Source organism: Rhinopithecus roxellana, chromosome 3 (assembly GCF_007565055.1).
Source record: "Rhinopithecus roxellana isolate Shanxi Qingling chromosome 3, ASM756505v1, whole genome shotgun sequence".
Classification (NCBI taxonomy): Eukaryota; Metazoa; Chordata; class Mammalia; order Primates; family Cercopithecidae; genus Rhinopithecus; species Rhinopithecus roxellana.
This window is the reverse complement of record NC_044551.1, coordinates 34343247-34365407: the sequence shown is the minus strand read 5'-3', so window position 1 is coordinate 34365407 and position 22161 is coordinate 34343247. Positions and strand designations below refer to the sequence as shown.

General features: G+C 40.0%; 1 protein-coding gene across 14 annotated transcripts in view; it reads left to right on the top strand.

Moving 5' to 3' along the window:
• PWWP2A (PWWP domain containing 2A) overlaps nt 1–22161 on the top strand; it is a 64938-nt gene that overhangs the window by 23086 nt on the left and 19691 nt on the right. For 6 of the 14 annotated variants that reach the window (XM_030927057.1, XM_030927063.1, XM_030927062.1 and 3 more), the window contains one exon: nt 6756–8453. In XM_030927057.1, coding sequence (XP_030782917.1) covers nt 6756–8439 — 1684 coding nt within the window. In that variant the 3' untranslated portion in view covers nt 8440–8453. Of the gene's footprint in view, nt 1–6755; nt 8454–11152; nt 11441–20239; nt 20690–22161 lie in introns of those variants that run through there. The other 8 variants (XR_004056317.1, XM_030927059.1, XM_030927065.1 and 5 more) reach the window with 6 other exon arrangements.

Below are 22161 nucleotides of genomic sequence, written 5' to 3'. Positions count from 1 at the left end.
TGGTAAAATTTTCTTTTGCATTTAGCTGTTTCATTTTTTCTCAGGTTAAACTTTGACATCGTAACCAGTCTTACAAAGAGATGAAATATGAACCACAATAAGCTTGCTTCAATTTTACCTCTTCTGTGATTTAGTCTGCTGCTGTTTGTAAGGCAAGGTAGTTTCTAAAATCATTGGCTCAAAATAAAAAATGAATCTGGGTATTATTATTTTTTTTCTTTTTCCTTTTTCTGTAGAGACACCATCTGGCTATGTTGACCAAGCTGGTCTTGAACTCCTGACCTGAGGCTGTCCTCCTGTCTTGGCCTCCCAAAGTGCAGGCATGAGCCACCATTCCTGCTCATGACCTTTTTTTGGTTTGTTTTTGAGACAGGGTCTCTGTCACCCAGGCTGGAGTGCAGTGGTGCAATCATGGCTCAAGCAATTCTCCCACCTCAGCCTCCGAAGTAGCTGTGACTGCAGGCATGTGCCATCATGCCTAGCTAATTTTTATTTATTTTTTTTATTATTTTGAGAATGGAGTCTCACTCTGTCGCCCAGGCTGGAGTGCATGCAGTGGTGCGATATTTTGACTCACTGCAGCCACTGTCTCCCAGGGCCGTTCTCCTGCCTCAGCCTCCCCAGTAGCTGGGACTATAGGTGTGCACCACCATGCCTTGCTCATTTTTGTATTTTTAGTAGAGATGGGGTTTTACCATGTTAGCCGGGCTGGTCTTGAACTCCTGACCTCAGGTGATCCACCTGCCTTGGCCTCCCAAAGTGCTGGGATTACAGGCGTGAGCCACTGTGCCCGGCAACACAAAGTAACTATTAAACCCTAGTGTTCTTCCCCCTTAAAAAAATTTTGACACTGGCCAGGTGCAGTGGCTCATGCCTGTAATCCTAATACTTTGGGAGGCCAAGGAGGGCCGATCAGTTGAGGCCAAGAGTTTGAGACCAGCCTGGCCAACATGGCGAAACTCCATCTCTACTAAAAATACAAAAGTTAGCTGGGCATGGTGGCACACACCCACTTGGGAGGCCAAGGCATGAGAATTGCTTGAACCCAGGAGGTGGAGGTTGCGGTGAGCTGAAATCAGGCCACTGCGCCGTAGCCTGGGTGACAGAGTAAGACTCTGTCTCCGAAAAAAAAAAAAAAAAAAAATTTTTTTGGCACTTACTCCTAAATTATTAAGAAGACATTTACTTTAAAAGAGTTTTGAGGCCGACTGTGGTGGCTCACACCTCTAATCCCAGCACTATGGAAGGCAGGCTGATTGAGCCCAGGAGTTCAAGACTACTCTGGACAACATAGGGAGACTGCTTCTCTATTAAATTAGAAAGAAATTTTTTTTTGTTGAATAACAGATTCACAGAAAGTTTTATTTTCAAAGAATTACAGATTTGCAGACAGTTGCAATATTTTTAATTAAGCCATAATACCTGAATTGTTTTACTTTAGAATCTTTGAGTAGTGGTTAAAGACTGAAAGTGGATAAGGGTTAGGAGTCACATTAACACATGCCTTTATGCTGTACAAAGTGGGTAGAGTATCTTATTACTCAACTTTTTGGGAGTATTTGTAGAAAGTTCTTTTGGAAAACTTAAAGCAAGGGATACCAGTCAGCCTTTCACCTAAACACTTGTTCAATAAAATCTTGGTGAGCATTCACATGAGACATAAATGTCTTCCCTTAGGAAAAGCTAAAGCCAAGGTGCTTGCTAAAATACCAGATCCCAGTTCCACTGTAGGAAAGTTTTATGATTTGTGTTTTGGGCAGGGCTTAGGAATTTCCACTGCAAATACTCCGAGGAGTTGTGATGTATTTTTTCACAGATTGTACTTGAGGAATTAGGGTTTTATTTTTATTTTTCTTTTTTCTTTTTTCTTTTGAGATGGAGTCTTGCCCTGTCACCCAGGCTGGAGTGCTGCAGTGCAGTGGCATGATCTCGGCTCACTGCAACCTCAGCCTTCCCCCAAGTAGCTGGGATTACAGGCGTGCACCACCACGCCTGGCTGCTTTTTGTACTTTTAGTAGAGATAGGGTTTCACCATGTTGGTCAGGCTGGGAGAAATTAGGGTTTTTACGGGACTGTAGTTTTGTTTCTGCTTTCTATTCTTATTAAGTTTATAGTTTCATAGGTTAGTGGCTCTCAAACATTTTAGCCTGGTTAGAAATCTGTTTTACATCTGGATCCATATATCCTTATATACATGTATGAAACAGATTCATTGCAGTTACAGATATTTACTTCTACTTTTACACTCTGATTTTATTTTAATCATAGTGTGACCCCTGAAATTGATTTCAAAATTAATGTCTCCATCCTTAGTTTGGTAACATTGCCTTAGGTATTATCTCTGTAAGGGTGACAGCATGAGTACTGAGATGAAGCGAAGACATGTGATCCCCATTTCTTAAAGTGATTTATCTTTTTGGTCCTTTGAGGATGTTTTATTATTATTTAGATACATTTTTCTGCTTTGCTAGGCATTCACCACCCACACACAATTACCGGTTTTATTTCCCCCTTTTCCCCCTTTTTGTAGTTTTCACTACAGTTTTCACTCATCATTATACAATTAGGTGCTTCTTCCTTATGTTATTAAAAGCATTTAACACTTGGGTATTTTGTATGCTTATGTGGGAACAGCAAAGAATAAAAACAATCCAGTTGCGAAATAGTAACATTCTTACTGAACTTCATAAAGATAAACATATCAGATTCCATTACTTGATATAAACAGCTGTAAAGTAATTGGCTGGGCTATACTTGCATTGAGAGTATGAATTAAATATATGGGAAGGACCCTAAACTCTAGCAAAATTGGCTTGTTGCAGTGGCTCTCGCCTGTAATTCTAGCACTTTGGGAGGCTGAGGCTGGTGGATCACTTGAGGCCAGAAGTTCAAAACCAGCCTGGCCAACATGGTGAAACCCCATCTACTAAAAATATAAAAATTAGCCTGGCATGATGGCATGCGCCTGTAATCCTAGCTACTCAAGTAGCTGAGACATGAGAATAGCTTGAACCCAGGAGGCGGAGGTTGCAGTGAGCTGAGATTGCGCCATTGCACTCCAGCCTGGGCGATAGTGAGAGTCTGTCTCAAAAAAACAAAACAACTCCCCCACCAAAAAAACCTCTAGTAAATTATTAGGTGTTTTTTGTTTTTGTGTTTGTTTTATTTATTTTTATTTTATTTGAGACGGAGTCTCTCTCTGTCGCCAGGCTGGAGTACAGTGGTGCGATCTTGGCTCACTGCGACCTCCGCAGTTCAAGCAGTTCTCCTGCCTCAGCCTCCCGAGTAGTTGGGACTACAGGCGCGTGCCACCATGCCCAGCTCATTTTTGTATTTTTAGTAGAGATGGGTTTTCACCATGTTGGCCAGGCTGGTCTCAAACTCCTGACCTCAGGCCTCCCAAAGTGTTGGGATTACAGGCGTGAGTCACTGCCCCTGGCCTTTTTTTTTTTTTTTTTTTTTTTTTTTTTTTTTTTTTTGAGACAAAGTCTTATTCAGTTGCTCAAGCTGGAGTGCAATAGTGCAAACATTGCTCACTGAAGCCTTGACCTCCCGGGCTCAAGCAATCCTCCCACCTCAGCCTCCCAAGTAGCTGGGATCACAGGTACACACCCCCATACCAGGCTAATTTTTCTATTTGTAGAGACATGGAGTCTTCCTGTGTTGCCCAGGCTGGTCTCAAACTCCTGGACTCAAGCAATTTGCCCACCTCACCCTCTCAAAGTGTTAGGATTACAGACGTGAGCCAGTGCCTCAGGCTTTAGGTTATTAGTTTGAAAATAAGATTAAATCACTTACATGAAGCAAATTAAATAAAGTAAATTTTAGCCAAGGAAAATGGCTGCCGTGTATTGACCTATTGATCTTTATCTGAGTCCTTTAAGGTTGAAAATAGTGTTTTATTTTACACATGCAAAAATGAGTTTAGAGGATACAAACAGTTGATAAAAGCTGTGAAAATTCACCTCAAACATTAAGGTAAGTATGGTTTAGTTAGTCCTAATAAAAGGAAGGGAGCTGGGTATGGTGGCAGGTGCCTGTAGTTCCAGCTACTCGGGAGGCTGAGGTGAGAGGATTGCTTGAGTTTAGGAGGTTGATGCTGCAGTGATCCATGATTGCACCACTGCATTCCAGCCTGAGTGACAGAGTGAAACTCTGTCTCTATAAAAAAATTTTATAAATCAATAAGAGGAAGGGCACTTCTCTTCATTCAGCTATTGAAACATCATGTGAATGTGTGATGCAGGCAAAATGATGCCTTCTTACGAGTTAGAAAATGTTATTGTTAATGCAAGTAGTGGTATTACATCAAATAAGTCACATTGTTTATGTTGGTTCTACATTAAAACACAAGAAGCACCTCTTTTGTCCTGTGATCTTTTGAAAAAGTGGTTAATGAGCTCCTGTGTACTGTGTAAGAAAGCGTTAAATGTTTAAAGTTACTTTGAGTTAAGTAGTCAGGAAACAAACACTTGGTTACCAGAAGTTAGAATGGAGAAAGCAACTTTCTGTGCAGTCTGATACAGTAGGAGGGTACCTTTCTTTTTTGGACTAGCCGAGACGTAATCTTTTCCTACCATAGGTAAAAAAGCCTTTCCTTTTTATGTTTTGTAAGTATTTGCTGTAAGTTACTGGTTTGTGGTAGCCAAGCTAACAAAGACTTTGGGAAAAAGAGTATTCAGGTGCTAGAATAGTATCTGGTGTATGCTGGCTCTTTGTAAATCCTGCCCACGTTTAGGTTTGTCCACAGCTGTTAGTACCTAATACCAAGAGTTCTTCCTAGCAGAGGTATTCTGAACCTTTTTGGGAGCATAAGGACATTTCTGGCTGGACACGGTGGCTCACATCTGTAATCCCAGCACTTTGGGAGGCTGAGGCGGACAGACTGCTTGAGCTCAGTCATTCAAGACTGGCCTGGACAACATAGTGAAACCCTGTCTCTACAAAAAATACTAAAATTAGCCAGTCATGGTGACGTGTGTCTGTGGTCCCAGCTACGTGGGAGGCTGAGATGGGAGGATTGCTTGAGCCTAGGAGGTTAAGACTGCAGTGAGCTGTCATGGTACCACTGCACTGTACCCTGGATGACCGAGTGAGATCCTGTCTTTTTTTTTTTTTAAACATTTTGGAGAATCTGGACACTGAAGATTTGTAATGTAGAAAAATAGACATATATAGAACATTGGCATCTAGTTTTGCAGGTTCCACGTGACTGACTACCCGAAGCCAATCTTTGGGTTTAGATCTAAGCCCTTTGTCTTACAGGATTGGCATTACAGTTGTATTGCGTTAGATACTGTTGGAATCAAATAGTGCATACAGTCAACATGCTAACATATATAGTGAAATTATTTGGTAGCGTGATTTGATTTTATGTGAAGAAAACTTAGTATAGCAAGTTTATTTTAAGGTTTATTTTAAGGATCAGGTTCTTGGTATTCAGCCCAGGCACGTTAAAACCCTGTTATTTCTTTTTTTCTTTTTCTTTTTCTTTTTTTTTTGAGACGGAGTCTCGCTCTGTCGCCCAGGCTGGAGTGCAGTGGCCGGATTTCAGCGCACTGCAAGCTCTGCCTCCCAGGTTTATGCCATTCTCCTGCCTCAGCCTCCCGAGTAGCTGGGACTACAGGCGCCCACCACCTTGCTCGGCTAGTTTTTTTTATTTTTTAGTAGAGACGGGGTTCACCGGGTTAGCCAGGATGGTCTCAATCTCCTGACGTCGTGATCCGCCCGTCTCGGCCTCCCAAAGTCCTGGGATTACAGGCTTGAGCCACCGCGCCCGGCCCAAAACACTGTTATTTCTAACTCTATCAAATAAGGTTATTAAAAACTGAGAATTTTAAAGATTTGTATTAGGTACCGTGGTGTGCAAACAGGGTCTGGACCCGTAACAGAGTTTTCAAATCAGTTTAATGGGTCTGACTAGCCTTAAAACAAATGAAGTAGACCAGAGTAGAAAAGAAATTATGTATCACAAAATACACAGTTAAGTACTTGGTGAAACTTTTGCTTAAGTTTGTGTATTTATGTATATATGGATGCATGTATACATTCATAAGTGTTTTTATTGGATTGCAGTGCAAATATATTTATTAATATGAGATCATTTAAAAAGTTAGAAAGCCACAGCTCTGTAAGTATTTGCTTCGGAAGTAGTTTGAGTATCTGAGTTCTTGATATTTTTGTGTTTTGGGAGACAGAATAGGTAACTAGTTAGGATGCAAGAGTAAAAGAGCAACTTTCTTTGAATCTTCAGTGATTAACCAATAAATTTGAGATGGGATTTTACTCATTAAATAGTTTTGGATAGTTAAGGCTGCATTTGCTTTGTGGAAGTTTTGAAAGCTGTTATAACCAGAGGAAGAAATATATGTGTGTTTCACAAAAGTTATAGTTGCATTTACTGAAAATGTTGTTTATGGTTCAGTGAATGTAATATATGTGATGCTTAACATAAAGCTGTCTGAGAAAACATTCTTTCTGATTCAATACTGGAAATACCTATTTTAAGTATAGTCAACTATTCTTGCATTGCTTAGGGCAGCTGTTTGTTTTTACCAAAAATATAGGACCTAAAGAAATGAAGGTCTCTGGACTTTCGGGGGAAGAGATAGTAGATTTTTGTGTTCTTGTTTTTTAATATGAAGTAGTTTTCGGGAAAGGTTATGTAAATAAGCATCAGGTGTTGTTTACGTTTAAGAAATTGAATTATAGATATTAACTTAATGTCTTCTTTTTTTCTTCCATTTCTTTCAAAGGTTTGGGCCCCATGGTATCCCTGTGACAGTATTTCCCAAAAGGGAATATAAGGATAAACCAGAAGCCATGCAGCTCCAAAGTAATACATTCCAAGAAGGGACAGAAGTCAAGTGTGAAGCAAATGGTGCTGTTCCTGATAACCCTTCTCCTGTCCCGCATCCCGAGCTGAGTTTGGCTGAAAGCCTGTGGAATTCCAAACCACCACCTCTCTTCCATGAAGGAGCACCTTATCCTCCCCCTTTGTTTATCAGGGACACATATAACCAATCAATACCTCAGCCACCTCCTCGGAAAATTAAGCGACCCAAACGAAAAATGTACAGGGAAGAACCCACTTCAATAATGAATGCTATTAAACTACGACCCAGGCAAGTTCTGTGTGATAAATGTAAAAACAGTGTTGTTGCTGAAAAAAAGGAAATTAGAAAAGGTAGTAGTGCAAGTGACTCTTCTAAATATGAAGATAAAAAACGGAGAAATGAAAGTGTAACTACTGTGAACAAAAAACTGAAAACTGACCATAAAGTGGATGGGAAAAACCAAAATGAAAGCCAGAAAAGAAATGCTGTGGTTAAGGTTTCAAATATTGCTCACAGCAGAGGCAGAGTCGTAAAAGTTTCTGCTCAGGCAAATGCATCAAAAGCTCAGTTAAGTACTAAAAAAGTTCTCCAGAGTAAGAACATGGATCATGTGAAAGCTCGGGAAGTGTTAAAAATTGCCAAAGAAAAGGCACAAAAGAAGCAAAATGAAACCTCTACTTCCAAAAATGCACATTCAAAAGTCCATTTCACACGTCGATACCAGAATCCTAGCTCAGGTTCCCTTCCACCCCGGGTTCGTTTAAAACCACAGAGGTACAGGAATGAAGAAAATGACTCTTCTCTGAAGACAGGACTTGAGAAAATGCGGAGTGGCAAGATGGCACCCAAGCCCCAGTCTCGCTGCACCTCTACCCGCTCAGCAGGTGAGGCCCCTTCAGAAAATCAGAGTCCCTCAAAAGGCCCTGAAGAGGCCAGCAGTGAGGTTCAGGACACAAATGAAGTGCATGTGCCTGGTGAGCAGGATGAACCACAGACATTGGGCAAAAAGGGCAGCAAAAACAATATCTCTGTTTATATGACCCTAAATCAAAAGAAATCTGACTCCTCCAGTGCTTCAGTGTGTAGCATTGATAGCACAGATGATTTGAAATCTTCCAACTCTGAGTGTAGTTCTTCTGAAAGCTTTGATTTTCCTCCAGGCAGTATGCATGCACCTTCCACCTCCTCCACTTCCTCCTCTTCAAAGGAAGAGAAAAAGCTCAGTAATTCCTTGAAAATGAAAGTCTTTTCCAAAAACGTCTCTAAATGCGTCACACCAGATGGCAGGACCATATGTGTAGGGGACATTGTTTGGGCCAAGATATATGGCTTCCCTTGGTGGCCAGCCCGTATTCTTACTATAACTGTGAGCCGGAAAGATAACGGCCTTTTAGTCCGACAGGAGGCCCGTATTTCATGGTTTGGGTCTCCAACAACATCTTTCCTTGCTCTTTCACAACTCTCCCCCTTTTTAGAAAACTTCCAGTCACGCTTTAATAAGAAGAGAAAGGGCCTGTATCGCAAGGCTATCACAGAGGCAGCTAAGGCTGCCAAGCAGCTGACCCCCGAAGTGCGGGCTTTGTTGACACAGTTTGAAACGTGAACACGGACAGTAAGGTAGGCAAGACCATTGGAAGTCACCACAGATTTTCTAGTCTAGTTAGGAATAATTTCTACAAAATAGCTTGGCCAGATTGGAGAGAAAAGTTGCACTCAGTTGGCTGGCTTTTTAATACTTACCTTATAGCCATTTTTAGACTGAGAAGCTTAAACTGAACATATAATCAAATTTTGTGTTAAGGAAATGAGATTTTAGCAGTATTTTTCAGTTTTGAAGTTCAAAACCATCCCAAGGCATAGGAGCCATAGCCTCAACTGAAATTGAATTTTTGTAGGGACTGTTAATTGCCATTTGTACCTAATACTGTATATATACACATATATATACATATATATATATGAAATATAGCCTGTCACTGTGTGACACAGGTTGCATATTTGGGATTGCAGTAAGGGCTTGGTGAGCTGGGGGAATAGTGTGGATATTTAATGACTACTTGTTTTTTAAATAATGAACACAGCCTTCTTATGAGCATAATGGTGTAAAAGTTAGATGGTTAGGTGTTTGACAAACAGATGCTTGCTATTCAGTTACGGACTGGGGAAATAGCCCAGTGTTTGGGATTAAAACTGTCAAGACTGGATAGGTGTTAGTCATCACTGTCTTTCGTCCGGTGGGGATTTAATAAATACTTTCAAGCTTCTGGTTTGGGAGTTTAGATAGGTTTGATTTTGGATTTGTAAATAGTTGATTGCTAAATTTGGTCAGATTTCTCCTGACTGGCTGTTCCTAAATTCTTAGGATATGTCCCAGTAAAATTACACTTTGTGAATTAATTGTCGTATGTGTAATTGTTGCATTTTGGATGTACCTAATTTGATAATTAAAACAAAATAATTTCCGTTTAAGGTATCTGTTTGCAGGTCAGAAAATGAGAAAATGTAATTGTGTAATGCTTTGAAATGTAAAAAAAAAAAAAACAAACAAAAAAACTAAATAAAATCAACTAAATCCAAATTATTTGTGTGTGTTTCTCAAAAAGCTTTGAAAAATTTCAAGATGGTAGAAAATTCTTCTTTGTAAGAGTGTTTAGAAGAGATGAAAAATCAAACTTTTATTTTGCTATTTGCCCTATCAGGGAGTATATACTTATCTGAGATAAGAAAACTTCAAATAATGAGAGATGAATCACTATATTCTCAAAATAAGATTTTATAGTATAGAGGTTTGATAATGCTTTTAGATTTGATACCCCCTTCCTGCCAATTTCTCATGAATGTGTGAATTTTAATTTTTAGCCTTAATATTTCATCACATGCTTCCTTTTTTTACATTTGGGTAATTACAACTGGTCTCTTCTGTTTGGTTTTCTGCCTCATATATCACTGCTTTTGGGGCTAGTCACTTAGCTTACTATTTTTCTACATGGTCCATCTGTCCCTAAGATTTGATTTCTTATTTTCCATTTTTAGCTTTGTATTAGTAGTGAGAAATATATCTGATTTGCTGTGGAGGCAAGTTTATCTCAAGATTTTTAAAGTTGCTTTCATACGTTTTGTGTCTTAACAACTTTTGGATATCTAATTTCAGTACTTTTAGAAATTTAAAAGTGTTAGCAGTTTTTGTGGATTTCTAAATCCAATTTGAAATAGTTATGGAACGCATAATGAAAAGATTAATGGAGGTTGAAAATCAGTCTTGTCAGCTTTCTTAAGGTTATGAACTGGTTACGAATTTCTGCAAAAGCAAGTGGAATTTCTTCTGGGGAACTCAATGCTTTTTGATTATTATAAACACACAATTTAAAAACATGTTTTACTTGAGTAGAACATATTCTTTCCTGCAAACAGAAACAACTATACTTAAAAAATTCTTTGATTGAAATTCACAGTGTGGTTGAGAAGTTATAAGGAACTATCCTAAAAGATTTTCCAAGTATTTGTTTCAGATTAATGAACTTGTTAATTCAGGTGTTTTTAAAAGTTTGAAATCTAAAGTTCAGAAAGACTTAAAAGTCACCAAAACATGTAATTCCAAGGCTGTGTGTAATGATCCGGGTGAGTTTTATCTTAACAGTGGTTTGAAGTGGACATTACTAATATGATCAAGTGCTTGGTAAATGTGCTCTTGTGGCATAAACCAAATTTGATTTGTTTCAGAAGCCATGGGGAGAGAGAAGAAAGAAAAAAAAAATCATGATTGTTGAATATAAAAATAACATTCAGTTTTGTAGAACACACCTTTGAGGAAAAGGTTGAGTGTATCACAAATGATATTATGCCAAATGACCCCTTCACTTTAAACTGGCAGTCTGGCATATTTCATTTGTAGTGTCAGTAGGGAAGCAAGTTTTAAAGAATCTCTCTAATCTTAAATGTGTATTCTAAACTCTAATAGCTGAATATTAAAAACCTTTATTCCAATGGAAATGTCTTAGATACATTTGTCCAGTATCTACTGCAGATGGAGATATAGTTGAATTGGGTAGTTATAGCCACTTTATATTTCTCTTTGAAACGATAAAGGCACTTATTCTTGATATGGAGATAACAGAAGTGGGTATTTTTTTTTCCCTTTGCAGTGGGAGTAAACTGGCTTAGACCAAATCTGCGGCTTAAGTAAGTCGTGGCTAAAACAAAGGATTGGCAAGGGGAGAAACCAAGTGAAGGAAGAGTTGTGAAAGCTAAGAATATCTCTTTCTGGAAATTCTCAGAAATGTAAAGCATCAGAGTATTTTTCACTTTTTACTTTCTAGAATTTATAGACCAGGAAGCTGACTAATCATTTGGAAGGAACATCCATTCAACTCTCATTTACAGATGTGGAACCAAAGACCACAAACAATTATCTGTGAGAGGCCAGGTGCGGTGGCTCATTCCCATATTCCTTGAAGTTTGGAAGGCCAAGGTGGGATGATTGCTTGAGGCCCGGAGTTCGAGACCAGTCTGGACAACATAGATCCCTGTCTCCCCTGCCATCTCTGCAGAAAAATAAAAACTTTTTTTTATGGCATGGTGGTGCACACCTATAGTCCCAGCTATTTGCCTGTATCCTAGCTACTTGGGAGGCTAAGATGGCTTGAGCTCAGGAGTTAGAGGCTGCAGTGAGCTGTGATCACACCACTGCACTCTGGTCTAGGCAAGAGTGAGACCCTGTCTTTGAAAAAAAAAACCCTATATATCAGTGAGGTAGCGAAAGTGGGATTCATTAGTCTGAAGCCTTTTTGTATGACTTAGTGGTGTGTCCCTGGATGGTTTTGATGGAGAAGAAATCTGTAAATAGTAACTGTAGATTGGTACTAAGTTGAAAAAGCAGGAATTTTGATGTGATAACAGACTGGAGGCAAAGAACAGGAAACTGATACTAAAATCAACTAAATGAATAGATCTTCATTAGTGAGCCTGAGTATCTAAATTGCAAAATATTAAATTGAGTTACACTCCTATTTAAGCAGGTTGTACTTTTCTAAAAATTGGTTATGTTGAAAAGGTCACAAGTCTGAAGAATAACTGAATTGGGAATTGGAAATACCTTAACTCTATAATTTGTATCTAAAATTAGGTTTTCCCTTTGAAGTTGTGAATTTTCTATGGTCTGTGCTGCATGCTTTCCCTTTTATTAGTACTTACAGCTGAAGAGATGGGCAGATGTCTAGAAAAATTAATGTTTTGATTCATGAATTTGTGCCTAGTGATGGCCTCCAATAGGGAATTTTCCAGAGAGAATGAAGACTCATTTTCTAAGTTGAGGCAAATGTAGTTTTTGTTTTGGTATTGTTCTTATATTACAGCTATTAAAACAATTTCTTAAAAAATGCCAGATATGGCCAGGCACGGTGGCTCATGCTTGTAATCCCAGCACTTTGGGAGGCTGAGGCAGGTGGATCACCTGAGGTCAGGAGTTCAAGACTAGCCTGGCCAACATGGCAAAAACCCTGTCTCTACTAAACCCTGTCTCTACTAAAAACACAAAAATTAGCTGCGCATGGTGGCATATGCCTGTAATCCCAGCTACTTGGGAGGCTGAGTCAGGAGAATTGCTTGAACCCAGGAGGTGGAGGTTGCACTCCAACCTGGGTGACAGAGTGAGACTCTGTCTCAAAAAACAAAACAAAACAAAAAACATGCTGGATGTAAGGGAATTCAGAAACAGGATGCTATGCCAATTTCCAGGAGAAAATAAAACAGTGAGGGTGTATTAGTTACCTTTACCTGGTTCTGATTTAGTTAATAGGCCCTTCATTTTCCAGATATACAGTTTGTGTAGATTTACTGTATTCATTCAACAAATGAACAGGATTAAAAAATGAAAGCATTAGCTAATAGTAATATGTTTTGTTGTGCCATTTTCAGTGAAGGAATAGGAAGTTTAAAGTCACAGTGATATAGCTGATCTGTATATTTTTAGTTTTCCAGGGTATTTTGTTGTCATTACCATGGATAATTGACACTAACATAAGATAAACAACTCTTTGTCTTATCTTAAGTAAGAGACCTAACATTTATAGATCCAAACAGGTTTTTTTTTTTGCCTTTCCTTGTGGCATTGTGTGGAAATCACTTTCTCCTTGTTATATTAATGGAGCACTGTGATTTTTTTGTGTGGTATTTGAAAAATTGTGGTTAAATAGATGTAAAATTTATCATCTTAATCATTTTTAATTATACAGTTCTATGGCATTAAATACATTCACAGTGTTGTTCAGCCATCACCACTTTCCATCTGTAATTTGGTTTTGATAGAAATCTTTTAAATCTGGGATGGCATTTTCTAGACGGTGTTGGAAATTAAGTTACAAGAGTGTTTTTCTTGGTCAGTGGTGTGATTGGAATATGCTGCTGGCATTGTCCCACTTCCAGGATTCCTTCCTGATCAATCTGTAGTCCTATACAAGGAAATGCCAGTAGCTTACAATGCTAATCGGTGCCCCCCCCCAACTTTTTTTTTTTGAGATAGGGTCGCACTCTGTCGCCCAGGCTGGAATGCAGTTGCGAGATCACATCCTTGACTTCCTGGGGTCACACAGTTCTCCCACCTCAAGCCCCCTACCCCCACCATAGCTGGGACTACAGGTGCGTGTCACCATGCCCGGCTAATTTAAAAAAAATGTTTAGTAGAGACAAAGTCTCCCTTTGTTGCCCTGGCTGGTCTCAAACTCCTGGGCTCAAGTGATCCTCTCGTCTTGGCCCCAACAAAGTGCTGGGATTCTAGGCATGAGCCACTGTGCTCGGCCAGTGTCTCCATTTTTAAGAACTGTAACTGCCAAAATTTTAGGTGAATTAATGTGACTGTACTTACCGAGTAGTTAGTTGGTTTTGGTTAAAACTGTTCCCTTCCAGTAACGTAAACTTTTATATCAAGGCATATTTGTTTTCCATTAACTTTACCGACATAAAAAGTGGAAAAAGCAAGTAAATTTCAAAAAATAGTATATATATTATTAAAATATGGCAAAAACTGTGATGGTATATAAAACTTGGAAAGTGGTTTAATTCCATTACTAATTTAAATGATTTCCATATTCAAAATTGACAAAATATTTATGAGACTGAACTTGGTGGCTCATGCCTATAGTCCCAGCTACTCCAGAGGCTGAGGCAGGAATATGGGGTTCCACCATGTTGGCCAGGCTGGTCTCAACTCCTGACCTCAGGTGATCCGCCTGCCTCGGCCTCCCAAAGTGCTGGGATTATAGGTGTGAGCCGCTGCGCCCAGCCCATAAAGCTTTGATGTTAAAAACAGACCAATTGCAAACTCGGTTTAAAGGTGAATTAAATATATATATATTTATATATTTTGAGACAAGGTCTCACTCTCCCCCAAGCTAGACTGTAGGGGTATAATCATGACTCACTGCAGCCTTAACCTCCTAGGCTCAGGCGATCCTCCTACCTCAGCCTCTTAGCTGGGGCCACAGATACATACCATCACACCTGACTAATTCAAAAAAATTATTTGTAGAGACAGGGTCTCACTATGTTGCCCAGGCTGGTCTTGAATTCCTGGGCTCAAACAGTAACTTCCGCCTTGGCCTCCCAAAGTGGTGGGGTTACAGGTATGAGCCACTGCACCCAGCTAAATATTGTTTCTTCACATTTCTGATATTCTGGCCAGGCGTGGTGGCTCACGTCTGTAATCTCAGCACTTTGGGAGGCTGAAGCGGGTGTATCATGAGGTCAGGAGTTCGAGACCAACCTGGCCAACATGGTGAAACCCCGTCTCTACTAAAAATACAAAAATTAGCTGGGTGTGGTGGCGCATGTCTATAATCCCAGCTACTCAGGAGGCTGAGGCAGGAGAACTGCTTGAACCTGACCCGGGAGGCGGAGCTTGCAGTGAGCCGAGATCACGCCATTGCACTCCAGCCTAGGCAACAAGAGTGAAACTGTCTAAAAAAAGAAAAAAGTTGAAAACAGTCATTATTTAAATATGGAAGTTTCTTTGTATCATAAGAATGTGACGGTTATAAAGGCTGGGTGCGGTGGCCCACATCTGTAATCCCAGCACTTTGGGAGGCTGAGGCAGGCGGATCACCTGAGGTCAGGAGTTCAAGACCAGCCTGGCCAACATGGGGAAACACCATCTCTACTAAAAATACAAACATGAGCTGGGCGTGGTGGCAGGTGCCTGTAGTCCCAGCTACTCGGGAGGCTGAGGCAGTAGAATGGCGTGAACCCAGTAGGCAAAGGTTGCAGTGAACCAGGATCACGCCACTGCATTCCAGCATGGGTGACAGCACGAGACTTCATCTTAAAAAAAGAGAATGTGACATGTGACAGCCGGGCGTGGTGACTCACGCCTGTTAATCCCAGCACTCTGGGAGGCCGAGGTAGGCAGATCACAAGGTGAGGAGTTCGAGATCAGCCTGACCAACGTGGTGAAACCCTGTCTCTACTAAAAATGCAAAAATTAGATGGGCGTGCTGGTGCGCACCTGTAATCCCAGCTACTAAGGAGGCTGACGCAAGAGAATCGCTTGAGCCCGGGAGGCAGAGGTTGCAGTGAGCCGAGATCGTGCCATTGCATTCCAACCTGAGTGGCAGAGCAAGACTCCATCTCAAAAAAAAAAAAAAAAAAAAAAAAAAGTTGGCAGTTACTTCCTTATACTGCCTGGAAATCTGAGTCTTAACCAGAAACCATCATTAAAACATCTCATAACTTTTTCTATCCTGGTTGTCAGTATCCACAAGGAAAAGCCAAGTACTATATAACTGAAGTGTTAGCCTGTTATGATCACACTTTTTTCCTCTTCTCAAATAAAAACCTTGTAATTTTAATGCATATCAGGGGCTGAGCGCAGTGGCTCACGCCTATAATCCTAGCACTTTGGGAGGCCAAAGCCGCTGGATCACCTGAGGTCAGGAGTTCAAGACCAGCCTGGCCAACATGGCGAAACCCTGTCTCTACTAAAAATACAAAAATTAGCTGAGCGTGGTGGCGGGTTACTCAGCTACTCAGAAGGCTGAGGCAGGAGAATCACTTGAACCCAGGAGGCGGGGGTTGCAGTGAACCAAGATTGTGCCACTGCACTCCAGCCTGGGTAACAGAGCGAAACTCCATCTCAAAAAAAAATAAAATGCGTATCAGGTTTTAGCAAGGGCTTCTTGTTTTTTTCTTTTGTTTTGTTTTTTACTATTTAAGGTAATTTTGTACCCCACAGTGTCCCTCATTTAGATTCACTTAAAAGCCACTGAAGAAGCCTAGGAGTGTCAGGTAAAATATGATGGAATTTTTTTATTGCCTGTGGAAAAATTTTTTGTAATGTGAGAATGTCATCGAGTTGAGTGTAAAAGATAGAAATGGATACTCAGGAATATATTTATGACTTGCCAGTGATGCAGGTGAGTTTAAGCATTCATTAACATTTTTAGGACCAAGCGCCTTGGCTCATGCCTATAATCCTAGCACTTTGGGAGACTGAGGCAGGAGGATCATTTGAGTCCAGGAGTTTGAGACCGGCATGTGCAACATGGTGCAACTCTGTCTCTACAAAAAATACGAAAAAATAAGGTGGGCTTGGTGGTGCGCGCCTGTAGTCCCAGCTACTTGGGAGGCTGAGGTGGGAGGACCACTTTAGCCTTGGAGGCTGAGGCTGCTGTTAGACATGATTGTGCCACTGCACTCTAGCCTGGGCGACAGAGTGAGACCCTGTCTCAAAAAAACACAAAAAAGATTTTTGCAACAGTCGTGATTAATAGCAGGTTTTATTGAGCAAAGAACCATTCCCTTTCACTTTTCAGGCACATGGCTCAAAGTACAAGCTCTTGAGCCAGATTTGCTGAATTCAAAGCCTGACTTGGATCAGCCACTTACAAACTATGTGATCTTAGGCAGGTTACTCCCAATATCATCACCTGTGAAATAGGGAGAATAATAGTGTCTCCTCATAAGGTAATTGTGAGAATTTAAAAGAATATTTAAGCCTGGGCGCGGTGGCTCAAGCCTGTAATCCCAGCACTTTGGGAGGCCGAGACGGGCGGATCACGAGGTCAGGAGATTGAGACCATCCTGGCTAACACGGTGAAACCCCGTCTCTACTAAAAAAATACAAAAAGTAGCCGGGCGTGGTGGCGGGCGCCTGTAGTCCCAGCTACTCAGGAGGCTGAGGCGGGAGAATGGCGAGAACCCGGGAGGCGGAGCTTGCAGTGAGCTGAGATCCGGCCACTGCACTCCAGCCTGGGCGACAGAGCAAGACTCCGTCTCAAAAAAAAAAAAAAAAAAAAAGTATTTAAAGCAATAAAAAAATTTCTTGCATGAGGCTGTGTAAATACTTGCTATCATTACTACCACTGCAATCACTTTGTGTTGCACAGTCAATTCTGGTAGCTTTTGATACTATCATTCTGCAGCATATACTCAGTATAAATGAAAATATGTTATAACAATATTATTCGTACCTGAAAATTTCGAGAATCATAGTATGATTATTCACAAATCTCTGGAAGTAGCATGAACTCACTGGTTTTAATAGGCATTTGTAGAGGTTAACTGAATCGAAGGTCATGAGGATTATGGTTAAAGGAGACCTGTGTTAACATATTTCAACTCTTGCCCCATTCATTTATTTAACACACAAATTTCAGTGATCTGGTACTCACTTTCCTATTTTCCTCTCCCTTATGCCAAGCACAGGGCCTGGCATGGGGAGAAATTATTGTCTTGTGAATGAATGGTGAGCAATTCTGGTTCAGACACGTCCTAATGACCGATGACCATCTCAGATGCCCTGCACATCCCGAATCCTTTCCATGACACATGAGAAGTATCTGAGCTGGTAGGGCTCAATGTAGTGGAGGTCCTATTAGGAGAACTTCACAAATGTGCTAGAACTACAAAGCCACATTTGTCAGCTTTTGGGTAAATTAGCTGATTTGCATAGATGCCGTGTTTCCCTGGGACCATAGCATTTTACTGTTTTAATGTTTTGCAGTATGGTGAAAAAGGATTTGAACATTTTCATTTTTATTGCTGCTTGTATGATTGAGTAGATTGTCTCCTCTTTCTAGGAGGGAAATGCCACACATTCCAAGGCCTTGATCTGTGTGTGGTGTGGCCACATTTTCCCGAGGATAGTCATTTTTACCCATGGCTCATTTTGGGGATGTTCTTAATCACAATTCTGTCATCTCCCGCAACAGTTTAGTTTTTAGCAAGGAATCTGGCTGGGAGTGGCACATCTTGGTGTGCGTCCTGGTATACTGGGAAGAAGTACGTGCAGTTTGTCTAAAACTCTAGTGAAAGAGCTGGTTAGAAAAATAGCACTAAGGTGAGAAAGCCAGAAGGGCTATTGTAAGAGGAGACACTGTTGATGCTTTTCCTGATTGTTCATGTTGCATCATGCTTTACTGTATTAAGAAAATTCATTTGGAGTGTTCAGTGAGAACAGGTACGTGTCAATGCTCTTAAGCTTTTAGTTTTTAATTGTGGGCTTTCTTTAAGAGCATAAGCTCTACTTCTTTTGTGCACACTAAGAGGGAGATTGAGGGTTACCCTGTTCTGATTTGCCCTGTTACAGTTCTGCTGCTTCCCAAGAATAGTTGCCATTGTTGCACTTAAACTTTTCTCTCAAAGGACAAAATAAGTAATTTCCAATGAAATTGCCGCCTTTTCATAGGTCACTCCCTCCACTTACTGCGTCACAGCGGGGTCTCCTTGGCTCTTCCTAATGGATATCCTGTACTAGTGGTAAATTTCTAAAGAAAAGCCTCGAGACCCTAAAACATTGAGGGAAAGATTATCTTAAACATTAGCACAAAAGACTCACAGGCCAGGCACTGTGGACCAGGGACTGGCTTGTTAATATTTTGGCATTTCGGGGGGTTGCAGGTGAGGAATTGCGCAGGGAAAGATGAGATCATTCTTTGATACATCTTGACTCTCCTTGCTTAAAGTTGAAAAGGAGATTCTTTAGAATGATTGCTGAAACCTAACAAGTTTTACTTGTAGAGGGAGAAGTTCAAAAGATAATTTCTTTAGTGCACTCAGATTCCCTTATTGTGTGATTGCTGTTGGGTTATAGTTGATAGTATATTAAGTTTTTCCATGAACAAAAGGATAAATACCTCATTATTAAATCTCACCTAAAAAATTATTTTCCCCTGAGTTAAAATTCAGAGGGAATTATTTTTCTAGATCAGGTATATATAAAATCTTTTCAATGAGTCAGAAAAGCCTTTTATAAGGTTTTCATTATATACTGCTGCTTCTAATTTTAACTTAGGATAAAAAAAAAATTATTATAAAGACTAGATGTTATCTAACTAATGATCCCAGAGTTGACTACATTGATGTGATAGGTGAATTGTTTTTTATAGTTAGGAAAGTAAGCAAACAAGCAAATATGTTTAAAAATTAGGCTTAAGATAGCAGTCCTTCATTTAAATTATGCTTAGTATTTGAAGTCTGTTTTGAAAGCTTAAGTGTCATAAAAAAGCTTATCTTGTTATAACTGTTATTTCAACGAGGTATTACCTCACACAGTAAATTTAGGTCCTGAATAGTATGCAAGTGCGGTTATTGGGATTAAAGTGGAAAGGGGTTCAGGCAGTGCTTGGTCATTTTGCTAAAAAGGGTCAAAAGAGGCTCGGTGTGGTGGCTCATGCCTATAATCCCAGCACTTTGGGAGGCCAAGGCGAGTGGATCACCGGAGGTCAGGAGTTTGAGACCAGGCTGGCTAAAATGGTGAAACCCTATCTCTACTAAAAATATTAAAAAATTGCCAGGTGTGGCAGGCGCCTATAATCACAGCTACTTGGAAGACTGAGGCAGGAGAATCACTTGAACCTGGGAAGTGGAGGTTGCAGTGAGCCAAGATCACGCCACTGCACTCCAGCCTGGGTGACAAGAGCGAGACTCTGTCAAAAAAAAAAAAAAAAAAAGTCACTGAGCTCATTAATTATATAGTGTGGACAGGGATGACAGGTTCAGCCTTATCTTTGAATACTGACTGAGAAGATCAGGACTTCTTCAGCACTAGGCTAATGTGAGATTAGTAAGAAATTTTTGTTAGGAACACCCAGTGTGAGTTAGCATTTCCCCTTTCCTTTGTAAGTTTGCTTGGAGGGCAGAATCTTGGTGTGCCCCATTGCATCTTGCTGCGGATTTGACTTGAGCCGGAGAGTGCCCTCTCTGGGCCAAGGCTGTTGTGTCTACACGGCTCTTAAGTCTGTTTTCATTTAGTACCAAAGCTTCTCTTTCTGTGAAGCCAGCAAGTTATCCAGAATAAATTTGTTATGAAAATTCACCTGAATTTTGGTCTTATTTTAAAACTATTTTTGGTAAAATGGATGGATTAAAAAAACTCGAATGCTTTATTTTTGTTAACTTGGTTTTTTCTACCATAGGTCTCAACAAATGGCAGCTATTACATCAGACAGTGACGAGTCCTGCTGCTCCCTTACAGTGTCTGACAGACCACTGTGGATTCAGACTGGGAGCATTGAAGTTAACAGTGAAACGGGCAGGTCTGTCTGTTTTAAGCCCTGCCACAAAGTGAAGAGGGCATCATGTCATCACTTAATCATTCCTGAAGTAGATTAGGCTAGACTTAAAAGAATTCATTAGTTCTTTTTCTTTAGTTTTCATTGACCTTGGTAGCCGGTGTGCCTTGTGTAGGTGATAGTTTTAATGAATGAATATAACTTTCCATTGATACTACCTGCCATGCCAAAAAATAGGAGTCTCCTGTTAGCTTCCGTGAATTGAGAGCAGATTCTCTTAGGGTGGTAGAAGTTGGATGTGACCTTGCAGAATTAGGTCAAATAGCAACTGAGTCTCCATGGAAAGTCAAAAATACTGGATTTCTTTTATCTTTTCACTATCTCAGTCTTTTTTTGTCACTTCTATATTCATTAAACTTCTTAGTCATTACTTCTTAACTGTATATATATATAAGAATATATATGAACACATATATGTATATATATTCTTAGTGAGTCAGTCTCAAAACCATTATCATTTACATAAAGCAACTCAGAATTCCAGAGGATGGTAAAAGATAGTGCTGAAATATAGTCTGTTTCTTTAAGTACATTTATTAATAACCCCTGAGAGGATGGTAAAAGATAGTGCTGAAATATAGTCTATTTCTTTAAGTACATTTATTAATAACTCCTTGGATAATGCCTAAAAGGCTTATTTTGGGCCCTTATAGGGTAGGAAAAGTTCAGGGATTTCTGTGTGTTTGCACTGCTTTGAAACTTACTACTTTTATTGCTTCCTTGAAGTGAGGCTGTTTAACCCTTTGGTGTTTGTACAGCTAGTGAAGAACTGTATAGTTGCATGGAAGCTGTAATTTGCAAACTGGATCAGAATGGCAAATTTTGGATTAGAGATTGCAGTTGGGATTTTGGACACTTACCTGCGTAGGAGTGGTAGCTACCCTTACGATGCATATCTCTTGAGGGAATAGTGTTTTATTTTTCTGCACCTCTCATAGGAATAGTAAGATCTGCTTGAGTCCTTGCCTTTCCTGCCATAGATTTTAACTGAACTTGAACAGGCCTCACTAAAATTGAAGCCAAATATTGAGAGTCATAAATAGAAGGAAATGGAATTGTATATGGGATTGGGTGTTTACCTTTTTTTCTTTCAGTTTATAAAATGGGAACATTTGCTTCCAAAGTTCTGTGTGAGCCTAAATCTATTAGTATTGCAATCATACTAGCACAGTATCTTAGTTTTAGAAAGTAAAAACTGAGCTCAATGTCAAATTTCAAGACAGCATAAATCATTGTTTTTTTGTTTTTGATTTTTTTTCCAGAAGCAAGGATTACATTCATCTTTCATTTTGATGTGTGTAGTATTTGTCCCTAGAGGTCACTTTTCATTGCTTGAGGAGAAACGTGATAGAATACCCTGTGAAATGTATTTTGTAGGCCTTAATCTACTAAGCGAAGGAAGCATGGGAACACCGGAAGGCAACACAAAATCAAGTTAGTTCTGTCAAATCATGGGGAAGATACCTCCTGTGAAATGTTTGGAAGTTAAATAATGGGAAGGATGGGGTGGTTTTTCTGTTTTCCTTGTTGCATTGTGTTTGTTGTGTCTGTTATTATTCCACTGAAATACCATTTTTGGTTTAAAAATGCATTTGACCAAAAAATTCATCTTTCTTTCCACGGATCATCTCTTTTGGAATTGAAACTCGTGTTGGTACTTGGGTTTTCAGGTTTGAGAGGCATAACCAGGGATTGTAGAAGGTTTCCGTGGGCGTCTTTCTACTTCGTAGTATTAGAGGGAGGTTGGTAGTGTTGGTCATTCTGGT